This window comes from Haemaphysalis longicornis, unplaced genomic scaffold (genome assembly GCF_048455015.1).
Source record: "Haemaphysalis longicornis isolate Haplotype H1 unplaced genomic scaffold, Haemaphysalis longicornis Haplotype H1 scaffold_10, whole genome shotgun sequence".
NCBI classification, from domain to species: Eukaryota; Metazoa; Arthropoda; class Arachnida; order Ixodida; family Ixodidae; genus Haemaphysalis; species Haemaphysalis longicornis.
Window position 1 is genome coordinate 29,975,785 of NW_027526204.1, and position 14,044 is coordinate 29,989,828.

Below are 14,044 nucleotides of genomic sequence, written 5' to 3' on the forward strand. Positions count from 1 at the left end.
GCATTACGAAGCCGACACCATGATGTGCATTACTTGTGGCAGTACCGAAGGCATCGGGCGAATACCGAATATGCGTGGACCTAATGAAGCTCAACAAAGAGGTTCTCCGCAAAAGGCACGTGCTTCCAACGGTCGAATGGGTACTTGGGCAACTTGGAGACACAAAACTTTTCTCAAAACACGACGCCACAGCAGGGCTTCACCAAGTGTGGTTGTCTCAAAAATGTCAAGAGTATACCACATTTGTCACGCCATTCGGACGCTAATGCTGCTGCCGTGTCCCTATCGGACTGACTTCGGCACCAGTGTATTTTCAACGTGAAACGAGTCATATTTTGGAGGGACAGCAAAATGCCGTTAACATGATAGACGACATTCTTCTCTTCGGAAAAGACTGTGAAGAGCACGACAAGCGACTTGCTGAGGTTCTTGAACGGCTGCGGAAAATCCGCCGTGAAGCTTGAAAAGGCAAAATGCTGCTTTAGTCAGGCCCGAGTGGAGTTTCTGGGTGTTGTCATCGACGGCAACGGTATTTCGACAAGTCGCGGAAAACTCGAAACACTGCGCAACTTGGAAGAACTTAACGCCATTGCCGGTGTCAGGCGCTTTCTCGGCATGGCCAATCATATCGGTCGCTTCCTGCCCAAACTTTCGCAGGTAACTGCCCCTATTCGCGCCTTGTTAGGCGAGCGAAATGCGTGGCAATGGGTACCGCCTCAGGAGGCTGCCTTTAATCAGGTAAAGGCAATGCTCACCTCAGACCTGTGCGTTGCGAAGTACCATCCTGCTCGCAATACCATTGTCTCTTGCGACGCAATCTCATTCAGTCTGGGAACTCTTCTTCTGCAGGAACAGCCACCGGGAGAGCAACGCGCTGTAGCATTTGCGTCACGGTCACTAGCAGAATCGTAAAAGCGCTACAGCCAAACAGCAAAAGAGGCACTGGCGGTAGCTTTGGCCGTGCACCGTTTTGACCAGTATGTTTGTGGCATCAACTTCACGGTAGAAACCGATCACCAGCCTCTGGTAACATTACTGGGGAACGGAGACTTGGACACAATGCCCCCGCGCATTCTACTATTTTGCATCAAACTTATGCGCAACCAATTCCGCGTGGTCTACGTTCCGGGCAAACAACTGGAAACTGCGGACACTCTTTCGAGGGCTCCTGAGGAGAAGCCATACATCAGTCAAGTGGATGTCGTAGAACAGTTTCTAAATCTCCAAGTTTCTACTGTAAAAGACACGAAACTGGTCTCTGTTGATGTTCATAGGCATCAAGTACTGGATGGTGAATGCAACTTGCTTGTCAAGTGCTCACCCAAGGCTGGCCTCGTCGAGACTGGCTTTCCGAACATGTCAAGAAGTACTGGAGTCATCGAGGTGATTTCTCTCTGTACAACGGCATACTGCTCAAAGGTAATCGCTTCGTCATCCCGGCTTCACTCAAACGGATACACTTGAACTTATCCATGAAGGCAACCAAGGAATTAACCGATGTCGCCGGAGAGCCCAGGATTCCTTGCAATGGTACGGACTTTAGCAGCAGCTACGAGACAGAGTCAACCGCTGTAAACAATGTGCCGTCACACGGGTGCAACGAAGTGAGCCGATGGTGGTGACCCAGAGTTCAGAGCAACCCTCGCAGGAGGTAGGAATAGACTTGTTTTCTTTCAAGGGACACGACTACCTACTCAGTAGTGGATTGTCGTTCTCGCTACCCCGAAGTCATCTACTTGCGGAGCACGAACGCTTGTGCAGTCATCGATGCAGGCAAAAGCATTTTCGCTCGTTTTGGCATTCCCGCATTAGTGCGAAGCGATAATGGACCTCAGTTTGCATCGCATGCCTCGACAGCTTTTGCGAAACTACGGCTTCCAGCAACCAACGTCAAGTCCATGCTACCCGCAGTCAAACGGGGAAGTTGAAAGGATGGTGCGAACAATCAAAGAATTATATACGAAAGCAGACGACCATTTTCTGGGGCTATTGTCGTACGGAGAGACAGCAGGCGTCACCGGGCACAGCCCAGCACAGCTGCGGATGTGAAGGAGCCTGGGAACCATGCTTCCCACGATGACGGAAAGTCTGGAACCGAAGTGACCTGCACCGGACGACGTCAAGCGCCAAGATGGAGAGGTGTGAAGGCGGCAGAAGAAAGACTTTGATCGCCGTCATGCCACGACCATCCTTCCTCCGCCGCAGCCGGGAGATACGGTGTGGGTTCGAGCCGTCAAGGCTATGGCGTGGTTCTCAGCCCAGCTGCCAAGCCCCTTTCGTACGTCCTGGAAACACCCACCGCTGAGCTCGTGCGTAATAGGGTTCATCTAGTGCCCTATTCAGATTCAGCTACGCAGCCAGCTCGATGTGAAAACGGCGAAAAAAAAGATCGAAGCAAGGTAACACCCACCACGGCGACAGCAACACCAGGAGTATCCAGTGAATGCGCAGTGCGAGTTACAAGGTTCGGGCGTTTGGTCAAGCCGCCGAAAAGACATGACTTGTGATGTGTTTTCTTTCGTATGTGCTAATGTAGGGGAAGAGATGTGGAGGGCACAGTATGCCATTCTTGCTATATATTATTGTGAGCAATAAAGGTGGGCGTCATTCGTTCGGCTACCACTGCTCCAGTCACTGGTGCGAGCGCGGCTAGCAGCCGTCAGCACTCATTTCCCTACAGACGGGGATGTAATAGGACAAAACAAACAACAACGGAATTGTCTCTCATCCCAGTCCTCTCCTTTACGCGCATTTTTTTTCTCCTTACATTGCAACACCAACTAGCTCAACAACATGGTGTACACTGCAGATTTCACATTTGAGTTCGCGCATGGTTACGCGTACAGGGTCCGTCTCGGAATGAGACGTGCTTTCTGCACAAGAGCAAAAATACGGTGACCGCGAGTTTTTCATTTCGATTCCGATAACGCGAAGAGATCCCTCGTGGTGTTAATAAAAGACCTGCCACTGCACCAGAGCATTGACAGCCTAGGCCAGCCCTTCGTGCCTTTTCTCGCTCCTTTGTTCGATCGCTACGCCGCAGCCCTGTGCCGAGAGAGCAGTGCAGACAGCAGGGGTTAGCGTGGATGTAAAGCACAAAAAACGAGCCAAGCTCACCCAGTGAAAGGATTTTATCCAGCGGCTGTGACCTCTCAAGCATTCGCTGCCGCTGCATTGCCATTACAAAGTAAAAGATCCACCCATTCAATCTTTCTAGCTGCCTAACTCTTTCATGCACAAAACTGCATTTTGGGATAAAAATAGTCGTTTATTAAAAAACAGTGAACTTTCGGTTAGAAAATGTTTTCTTACAAGAGAGAACATTGTCTCTTTTGGTTCAGACGATAAGAAGTGACCACCACGCAAGAAGGGTCTGCCAGCCCCTTTCGGTGGAAGCCGGCGAAATAGCCTTGTTTCCCCGCAGGCCCAGGGGGACATTACACGTTTCACACATGCATGTCGTTCTTGTACTGGAATTTCGTACTGCCCACACTGCCCTGCACGTACTGCACATCCACACATGCACGTGGTCACGAGTTACAAATCGCCATATAATGTGTTTCTGGATACTTTTGGCTCAACAATGGTTACAGCTGTCTTCTGTAATCATTCTTCAGAGCGGTTCTCAATCGTTGAGCGCAGAAAGACTGGCTGCGCGTGCAAACCAGCCTCCGCGCGTCCACTTATAAATGGGCGACCGGTGATTCGCGCGTGGTTGAACGGGAAAGACACCGGCGAAAACATCGTTCTGGAACACATTCAAGGTGTGCGTGTCAGGGCGGCAAAAACAACACCGGCCCAACATAACTACAGAAAACCTTCAAAAAGCAGCACAAAATCTGGGGACAAGGAATGTTCGTTTACGATGATTTGTTTGTGAACGCTCTACTGTCAGGCCGCACTACATACAACTTAACTACAATAATAATAAAACAAACAGAAATGTAAATTTTAAAAAACTCCAGCCCACCGTATAAAAATAACTATATTGCCATTCATGTCGCCAAACAGTCATTTTTAGCGTAGGGTGGAACGTAGGGCCACCAACAATTTTGTGTAGGGCGATGTAGGGCTTTTTGTGGCGCAGTGCGGGGCGTTGCAGTCAAAATTGGTTGGTGACACTGGGCTTCCGGCATAGTATCATCGATGTCACGGACGGACAGGTCACGCTTTCTCACTGAATCAAGCGCCATCTTGTAGGCAGAGCTCATGAACATGAACTAATCCCGATCTTCTAGGCTTGACGCTTGCAAGGCATCCGCCGCTTTTCCTGGTGGGGATAAGTGGGGAGATAAATGTTGTCTGGAATCTGAAAAATGGTGCGAAAGGCGGCGCGAACAGAAAGTTCGGTGTTCTAGCAAGCCTTCAGCAGCGAATCTTTCCAACAATCCTCAACGGCTAAATATTGTGATTAGACACTACTAGTGCTGACCACATTGATTGGGTCGACAAACCTTCGGAACCTTGACGCAAGTGTGCTCTCCTAAAGCAACGACAGCCATCGCTCCCAACTTGTAGTGCAGCACAAGATTGTTCTTTGTTATCTTCATGCCAGGAAGGGATGTGTAACCGTGGCCATTTTATGATTGTGGAACGACCTTTAGTGCTGTTTGTTTCGCCTGTCCCGCTCTTTCTCCACGACCCACAGCTCATCAGCGGAGACGACCAGCCAGATGACTTCAACGGTGAATTCACCAAAGCCCAGCGCAAGATACAAAGACAAGTTTTGAGACGCCACAACAAGTGGAGGAAGTTGCACGGTGTTCCCCCTGTCGAAAACGATGAGAAGGTGAGAAACGTTTTTGGAGGGAGCTGTGGCTTAGAGGGGTCGAAACGTCAGCAACCTTCCCTAGTCTTGTCAAGTGTCCGTGATTACCCATTATCGAGAACCCCAAGTCAAAAAAAGAAGTTTCAAAATTGCTCATAAATGTAAATGTAATTTTACTAGCAAAAGCAGGAAACAAAATATAATTTTCTACAGCGTACCTGCAAGTTACTTCGAATAACAGCTTAAGGCTATTCCAGAACCGCACAGGTGCGTAGCGACGCACGGAATAATTCTTACCGGTAAGAATTCTTGCTTCCCATACGGACATGAATAAATTTAAGGAATCACTCGACCGATCTACTCAGTCATTAGGTGTAATAACAGATACCGGTTAGCATCTGCAGGTTCTTAAGCACTGTCTTTCACTTTTCTTCTAGCATAATCATCGAGCTAAATGAAGAGAAACCTCCTAAAGAAGCATCACTATTCCTAGCTTTCCCCTTTCGGCGTATAATTGGCTGCGTTAAAATATCCTCACTTTGACTTGCCACAACTTTACTCGTGTTCTTGTCTTATGTCACATTTTTCACACTGCCCTTTATCGTCACACCTTATTGCACCTCCAGGTATGCAGCCGCACAAGTACCACTCCCTTCGAGCGTGCTTGGCCAAATGAAATGCCCAACGCAACCCTCAAAATCCAGTAAATGTCGAGGTTATTAAAGTTGCCCTCTGAACAAAACCTTCCGTTGGAATCCAGGCTTGGTTTTGTATACAGATGCGTTTGACGTAAAAACAGCTCTGTCTCTAATGAAGCCGCGTGAGCATTGAGCGTTCAACTCACTCTTAACCACCACGGTGTCAGCATATTTTATTGTGCTCCCCAACAGTTTGCTGGGTGTCTGGCCACTGCGTGATAGCAAAAAAAAACAGCTTCAGACATGGAAGCAGCTGCTCTTACTTTGGTAACAGTAGAGAGTTATAACACTCCGTACGCTCCGTCCGTTCCGCTCGTACCGTGTTTACCGGGACCCGACTGGGCACTTGCGCATTCATTCCGGTCGGGCGGATTAGTTCCGCAGGCCGGCCCTCGCCATTCCCACGCATTTGTTACGGTGGAGGGTGTCCTTGTCGCGTGCCCGCGCGCAGGCGCAGTAGGTTCCAGGGCAACACGGTACGAACAGAACGAACGGAGATAACGGAGTGCTAAAACTGTCATATGTGGAACTTATCTTCGTCCCTTACTTGGACCTACAACCATTCATTAAAAAAACTCCATCAACTGAGCAAGAAACGTTGGCATGCACAAGTACAAAACAAACTTCCCGTGATAACCAAACATAGGGAGGCATTCAAAATAAACGCAAAACGAATCTTTCATCTTCGCTCTTTATCGCTTAATGATTTGGCCACAACATTACACACACGGATGCGTTCTAAACGGAGCACCACGCCCAACTTGTGGCAAATGTGAAGGGCCTCATTCTGTACTCCGTGCCGTAATGCTGTGCAAAACTCTTGGCACAAAGATGCTAGTTTTTTGGTGTTATGTGCACGAAATACATACGACACCACCCGGCTAAACAAAAATCTGGTACAAAAATGACAATAACAGCCAAAGGGTGATTTTTTAGAAGAGGAATTCACGGTGCACGTACCCCAGCCTGCCCCTCAGTGACGAAGACAGTGCTGGGGGCTCTCGGGAAAAATAAGGCTATTTCTTTCTGCAACATAAACTGTCCCCCCGAAGCGCCCTCAATGAAGGCCCAGATATTATGTTACGCTGCAATCTGCTTTGCATCTAATTTTGGTCCGATAAATATTTTTCCAAAAGGGGAACAGCGCAAACTCAGACAAAAACCACAAGACGAAGAAGGTGACAAATACGAGCGCTGAGTTACAACTTTTACAACTTACAACTTTTGTAATCATGCACCAACTCGCCCAAGCCTTAACCCTTGCAAATATTTTTCCTATGAACATTTTCTAGATTAACCCATTTCACCCAAATCTTTGCGCTGTAAACTGAGGCTATATGCAACGCACCTTTTTCTTAGCGCTCTTTTGCAGCGTAGCCCCTGCGGCAAAAAAAAAGCACAAGATTCAAGACCTTAAGCACACTGATCAGCAAAGCTAAGGGAATTTACTACGACTGCGCAGAGCAAGAGTTGCACCGATCTAATTATTTCCTGCTTCCTATCCATTTCTTACAGATCGCTCGCTACGCTCAAGCATATGCCTACTCCTTGGCTCGGCAAGGAACAATGAAGCACAGGAGTCGTAATAAGAAGTACGGGGAGAACCTCTTCTATTCCTGGAACAGCAGCCCCGAGCACCACATTCATGGTAATTTAGAACCACCCACACGATGCTTCTTCTGTGTGACTTTCCTAAAATATTTTGCAGCGTTTTTTTCCTGGTGGCCGGGCTGCCAGAGTTGACAACAAGTATCATCGTCTTGAACAGCCGTTTTTTTGCACTAAACTTCTTGTTTTGCACCATTCCGCCGCAAGGCATGGGGGCTACTTGGCGCCCATTTCGTAGCTTTCTTTTTGCGCCTCCACTCTAGCCCGGCCACGGCCTCACTGGTTTGCTTTGCCTCTTCACAGAGGCCACGCGGAGTGTTGAGACACGAAGGTGAAATATTCTTCTTGAGGGTAGACAAACGCAGCTCTGATATAAGATATTGCATGGCGTTTCCACCACAACAGTTAAGTGACAAGATTTCGTATTCATGAAGTGCAGTGATGGTGCTGTTCAAATAAATATGTATCTCGTATCCTAAAAATACAAAGACCCACGTTCATAATGCACTTTCTTCAAACAAAGTGTTGAAGTGTGCCTGTGGTTGCGCCCACCTTTTTAGCAGCCTAAACACAGCAGAGTTCTTCAAGCGATCGTGATTGGGTGTTGTGCACACGGCGAAGCAACTGCACACGTTTGAAGGAAGTTCAGCAGTGCCGCGCATGCGCAGCTTCTTGCCCTCTACACCGCATGACAAACTCAGTCATTCTCGTTTAGAGCATACCTCTGCCAAATCGGCAACTTCATGTATCCACCGCGCCCCCCCTTGTCCGCCTTGCTCCTTGCGCAGGAAAAATCGCCGTGGACAACTGGTACGACGAGATCAAAATGTACAAGTGGGGAAATTCGTGGCAGCCTGGCTGTGGCCACTTCACGCAGGTCGTATGGAGGACAGCAAAAAAAATTGGGACAGGCATAGCCAAATATAACCACAAAATCTTCGTGGTCACCAACTACTACCCACCAGGAAACATGATGGGTCACTTCAAGGAAAACGTTCCGAGGCCAGGCAGCCCTCCCAGCGGGGGAGGCGAAGGCGGTGGAAAAGGCCACGGAGGTGGCGGCGGTGGCGGCGGAGGAGAAGAAGAAGAAAGCGGAGGTGGCAAGAAGGATGATTACATGTATCACGAAGGGGTAAGTCCTGAATTTCGCTCCTTCGATGCTCTCAAACATCCGTGATAGAATATCCGATGGATTCCAACACATTCTAACAACTAACACGTTCAAACTTAGTTTTTTCCCTTTAACCGCCGAATACTGGAACGGATTGTCTGGTGACACCCGTTCCTTTCCGCTCGAGAAATTTATAGTGTCCATTTCTGATTCCTCGTGATTGTGCTTTTGTTATATTGTTCCGCCGCTCTGTTTTATTGGTGTTCGAACTTATTGTGTTGTATGCTCACTCATGTCATAGCCCCAGGGGAGGGCTACAGTATTTAAAAATAAAGGAATAAATAAAATAAAATATTAAAATTCCTCGGTTGTTTTCGTTTTGCGCACTGCTGTTTCGAAAGCGAGCTTACAAAGACTTACAAGAGGTCCCTACCAGTCGTGTTACCCGCATTCGAATGGTTGCAGTGCTGGCAGCAAGGCTTTCTGCTGTTGCTCTTCAATTAGTTCTATATCCTGATACGCCCAGCGAGAAACGAGATAGTCTTCTAGCACGAGCCCGAAGACTGTCAGTTAAACAAAAGTTTTGAAGCTTCGCCTGACCCGAGCCAGATAATATTGTAATTTTGACACCATTTGGAGGTTTCATATGACGAATTATAATATAACTTTCGCGCTCTTGCCACTTCTCTCTCACGGAGGAAAACAATATTTCGGTTTTACGCCTATTTTTCGTTTCTGGTTTGCAATAAATCTTACGGGAAAGCTGACGAGCTGATTATCAAGGCTGCCCGTATAGTGCGAGCTTCATCCGCCATTACATCAATGCCTTAAAGGGACATACAACAGATTTTTGTCGAGTATATTTTCTTTACCAGAAATAAAACGGCATGACATAAAATAACTTAGCCCGAAACGGTTTTGTTGGTAGCGCCCTAGAACGTTTTGAAATCGGCATTTTTATACCTACCAGCGATGCGTGTCCCACCGAAAGGAATGCTGGCAACCTTTACAGTTAGCAATAAGGCGACACAATTTTTACTGCACCTTAAATGAAAAAAATGTATTCAAAACTTTTCCGAGGCTAAAACAGCAATATTATGCAATCTTTTCTATTCCTTCATGTGGTTTCGGAATCACACGTTGGAATGGACGGAATGGTTCGGACACGCAAGCTGCTGTCCAATTTAGACATTACAAGGCGCCGCCTTTCCGACTTGAGAAATTTAGTGCAAAATTAAAACTATTTTCGCTTCTTTTTTAGATGTTTCTTGGGGGTAACCTAGTACATAAAACGCTGGCTTTCATATGAGCCACTTGATATGCACTCCACAAAATCGGTTGTCTGTCCTTGTAAGGCATCATGAAGCAGCAAAACAGGTAGAAATGCAGAGCTGCGCAGAAACGCTGCAAGCATGAGCGTTTTCTGGACGCGTTCTTATTCTACTTAATTTTACCGCACACAACCTGTTGAGATGCTCACAAACCGGCTAACCGTGGCCACCTGATGTTGTCAAAATTCGCCCCTCGAGGCACTATTCTTGCAGCAAAAATATGTCGTGCATTTGCAATCGTATCTAAAGGCAACGTTATAAAATTTTGTTAGTTCAGTGAAGGCACCTAAGAGCGGATTGAATTCGTTTTGGTGAATTTTTAAACACGCCTTACTAGGTCGCTTTTAAAAGGCGTTCAGGAGCCATACTATTCTTGAGGAAAACGCGAAATGTGCTTTCATTTTAAAGCGAAGCTTTATTTGCCTTTCTCCCGGGTTTTTAAGGGGATGCTGCTGTTCCCTGGCCCAATGCGCTGCTGAATGTCCCGGTTTCCCTTCGCCCTCCGCTACGGTGGCGAGAAGGGGCATCCTACGTTTAACACAACACCACTAGATGGCGCGGTGGTACATGCGAAATTGGCGGACGCAGCTACTGATGCGTCGGAGAAGTGTAAAAGGCGAACGTGAACACGAGCCAGAAAAATGGGTGAAAATATAATGTATAAAATGTATAACCAGTTTACACTTTTATTTAGTTTTAGCATTTCAAGCAGCGTAGATGACTGTTGTAAAGCGTTTGTGCAGTAAGCGTCCCCAGATTTCCACAATATCTCAGGTCTAGCAATTGCATTTCTTAGACGGAAAAGCGTTCGCAGATGTGTGGTCGTGCTGCTGACCGCTGTGCTTGTTCACCAAGCGCAAAACTGTGCTTCCTTCACTCTAGTCTTACGTTGTACGGTAAAAATATCAGTTTATTTTATTTCCTTAGTACCTATATTGACCTCGCTGACTGTTCTCCGGCCTTAAAGTGGCCTTAGATTTTCCTTTCCTACTAGCATACCAGTCAGCGAGGTGCCGCATGTGCGCTTGTGCATGGCTTGTGTGGAGCGACCTGGACTTGGAGCTTGATAGTGTAAAACTACAAACTTAAGAAAGGCACATTCTTCCATTCCCAAACGTGTCGTGGCTTAGTTTCAACGTTGATTTCATATTTTAAGTAAATGAACAGTGAACAAAGTTCCACAAACAAAAATATTTTGTTTGTTTTACGTACGGAAGTATTATTTTTTATTGCCGATCGAACACGCTGCGTGCGAGAGTGCTAGAAATGGCTTTTGAAATCCCAAATGACTCTCTCTCGGTACTCATTTGGCTCGAATGTCATTTGAGCCGAATGGCATTTCAAAACCTAGTGTAGCAGCACAACTCGGCATTTTAGTCAAATGGCGTTTGGTTCAAATGACATTCGGACGTTAGAGTGTAGCAGGGGTATTAGATTGCAGCACAGTCATAAGCACACACACGGGGAGGCGATCACGCGAGCTGAGTAAATTGAGCACATCACACACTGACATGCTACTCAGTGCAAAATGACGCGGGGGGGGGGTGCAAATGGCATGCGAACTAAACTTTTAAAGAATGGCGATGACCCCGCGCCGGCGCCGGCGCCCGTGGAGGCCGCAGACGCGGCCGTGGAGACGCCAGCGCCATCTCTCGCCCCCGCCGCGGATCCTCCCGCGGCGAAATGCGAGGAGGTGGCGCCGCTCGTCGGCTCGTCGGCACCCCAGCAAAGAAAGAACTTAAACTAAAGCATGGCAAACTGTTCGCATGGCGACGCAGTGAAACATCCCCCTCGCGAGGGGCACGATCAAATGCAGAGCATTTCCGGGGGCGCACGACGTTAAGTAGTTTAGGTTACGTTAATGTTGTTGCACTTGTGGCAACTGCTGACGAGAGAGCGCTCGTCAGCAGTAATTTGAATGAGTCAACGATATAAGGCGCGTTCGTAGCGCCCCATTCTGTGTCGGCTTTGTGGCGCAGTGGGTAGAGCACCAGGTACATTGCGTCCCGCCCGCAGGGTCGAGGGATCGAAACCAGGCGCCGGATAGTATTTTCTTTTATATAGTGTAGGGGGAGGGGTGCGGACAACGACGGTGCGGACTACGGCGGGACAACGCGGGTGACATCGCGACTTACTGAAATGCTCTGCATTTAATAAGGCGTGTTCGTAGCGTCCCATTCTGTGTCGGCTTTGTGGCGCAGTGGGTAGAGCACCATGTACATTGCGTTCCGCCCGCAGGGTCGAGGGATCAAAACCAGGCGCCGGATAGTATTTTCTTTTATATAGTGTAGGGGGAGGGGCGCGGACAACGACGGTGCGGACTACGACGGGACAACGCGGGTGACATCGTGAGTTACTGAAATGATCTGCATTTAATTGTCCCCACAGCGTTCAGGACATCCAGACCCCAAAGAGGTGACACGCAGAACGTCGTCGCTAAGACCAAAGGGTAGCGCGGACCACAAATCTATGCTGGGTACGCTGGCTCGAAGACGTGAGCCAAGGTAACCAATGCGAAACGACGAGTGCTGTGGGCACTGAGCCCAGAAGCGGCAAGCGGGACAAAAATGCAGCACTCACTTTGATCTCTTCCAAATTTTGCCATGACGCCTAGTGACAAGGTGACAAGGCGACTAGTTGAAGTCTATCGTGGAGTTCAGAACACTCACAGTTATGTCGATCGTAGAAATCCTTATTTACAGCTTCGCTTACACCGATTCCCGCATATTCGTAGGATACGTCATTTTTCCTTGGTCTCGTCACTGGTTCTAAAGAAGTGCTTAAAGGGGCCATGAAGACAAAGCACAATTGATTCATTCAAAACATTGCCTCGTTAGAATCATACTGACAACACTTTTAACGTAAACTTCGCTCAAATAAGCTATATAATTAGGAAAATAATTACACCATCTTCCCATAGGAGAACCCTACGTAGTATGCGAAGCAGGCATGGGGTCGATTCAAGAGCCCATTACTTATCAGTTCGTCGTTTCGGTGAGGTTGAGGTACGTAGCTACCGTTATATTTACCGTGTGGTTTCCATGGTAACTACCACACTTTTCACTTACCGTAACTACGAAATGGGAAATTGCGTTGACCCCATGGCTGTTTCGCATACTACTCAGGGTTCCCCTACGGGAAGATGGTGTAATTTTACTGGAGGGGGTGGGGGTGAAAGAGAGAGAAAGAGAGACGATGTACGTGGTGTGAGTTTGTCGTTATATAAGCATTATTATCATCATGTTCAACGTAGCTGACGTCGAGCTGTGGTTGGCGTTCCGCTTTGATTTTGACCGCTTTATGGTCTGTGAAATGTAAAGTCAAGGGCTCTTGTAGTGAATGAACCATGAAGTTGCTGAAGATGAGGTCAATGCACGTTCCCCGGATGATTATGGGCTGCTTCTAATCACAGCCCGCCGAGACTCGCCGACACACGCCGCTGCCGACGACGATGAAACGTCGAAGGCGCGTGATAGTTCTCGTCTCGTGCCGGCCCAGGAAGAAACTGGCAACACTGTCGCTCCAGGAGCCCTTAAAATGGAAGCGTGCTCGTCTGGTGCCCCCTTAGGAAGACACCGGCCACACTGTCGGTCCAGGAGCCCTTAAAGGGGAAGCGTACTCGTCTCATGCCGGCCCAGGAAGACACCAGCAACACTGTCGCTCCAGGAGCCATAGAAGGGACCGGGCGTTCAGCAAGCCGAGCGTGCGAAGTGGGGGTGTGGACGGCCCAACAACAACGACAACGACAAGGGAGGGACATAGCCCCGACCATGAGATGCTTGGCATCTAAAAAAAATTCCCTCGCACTTCCCCGAGGGGCAGAGTGTGTAAGTGCGAATGCACGGTTGTTGATTGCGCGATTACGGTGGATATCGTGATCTTAATGAGTAGTCGAGAGATTACACACACGCACACAACTACAAAGAAAGATATTTCACTCGTTATTGCTGGTACCGTTGCCCGGTCCGCCATCATCGTTATCGAGATGCAAAACCAGCCACCGCTCTCGACGACGGCGCGCGCTCGACTAATACCCCCCCGCGCCACGCGGCCGCTACACGAGCGCCCTCACGCGTCGGAATGCGGAGCGCCCGCTACGCGAGCGAGAGCTCTCCCGCCCGAAGTGGAGAGGAGGCGCCCAACACCCGCAGTCACTCAGCGGAGAGAGGAGGAGGAGAGTAGCGCGCGCCCATCTCCCCCCGTTGCTAGGGAAGACGAGGAGCGCCCGCACCCGCAGCTGTTGCTATGCGGACGACGGCGGCGGACGATTCAGGCTCGCTTAAGAAGTGCATTCGCACTTAAAAGGGAATGGCCATGCGACCCACACGCTCAGTTCCCGCAACAGAACCTATGATATCATACCAGCCAGCCCTGCGATTGGCGGAGGCAGGCAAAAGCAAAGGCAAATAGCTTATAAGCTTGCCGAACGGGCTATTTGAGCTTAAATTTATGGCGCATTCTTTTTAAAGCAGTAAGAGTGGCGGGCCAAACAGTAGAAGTTGCGAAAGCAAACGTAAACAGAGAAGTA

General features: G+C 48.6%; 1 protein-coding gene across 1 annotated transcript in view; it reads left to right on the forward strand.

Annotated features, from left to right (window-relative positions):
* LOC144158331 (uncharacterized) overlaps nucleotides 1-14,044 on the forward strand; it is a 69,923-nt gene that overhangs the window by 35,387 nt on the left and 20,492 nt on the right. Inside the window, exons 8-10 of the mRNA XM_077689153.1 lie at nucleotides 4,649-4,789; nucleotides 6,982-7,114; nucleotides 7,863-8,206. Coding sequence (XP_077545279.1) covers nucleotides 4,649-4,789; nucleotides 6,982-7,114; nucleotides 7,863-8,206 — 618 coding nt within the window. The remainder of the gene's footprint in view (nucleotides 1-4,648; nucleotides 4,790-6,981; nucleotides 7,115-7,862; nucleotides 8,207-14,044) is intronic.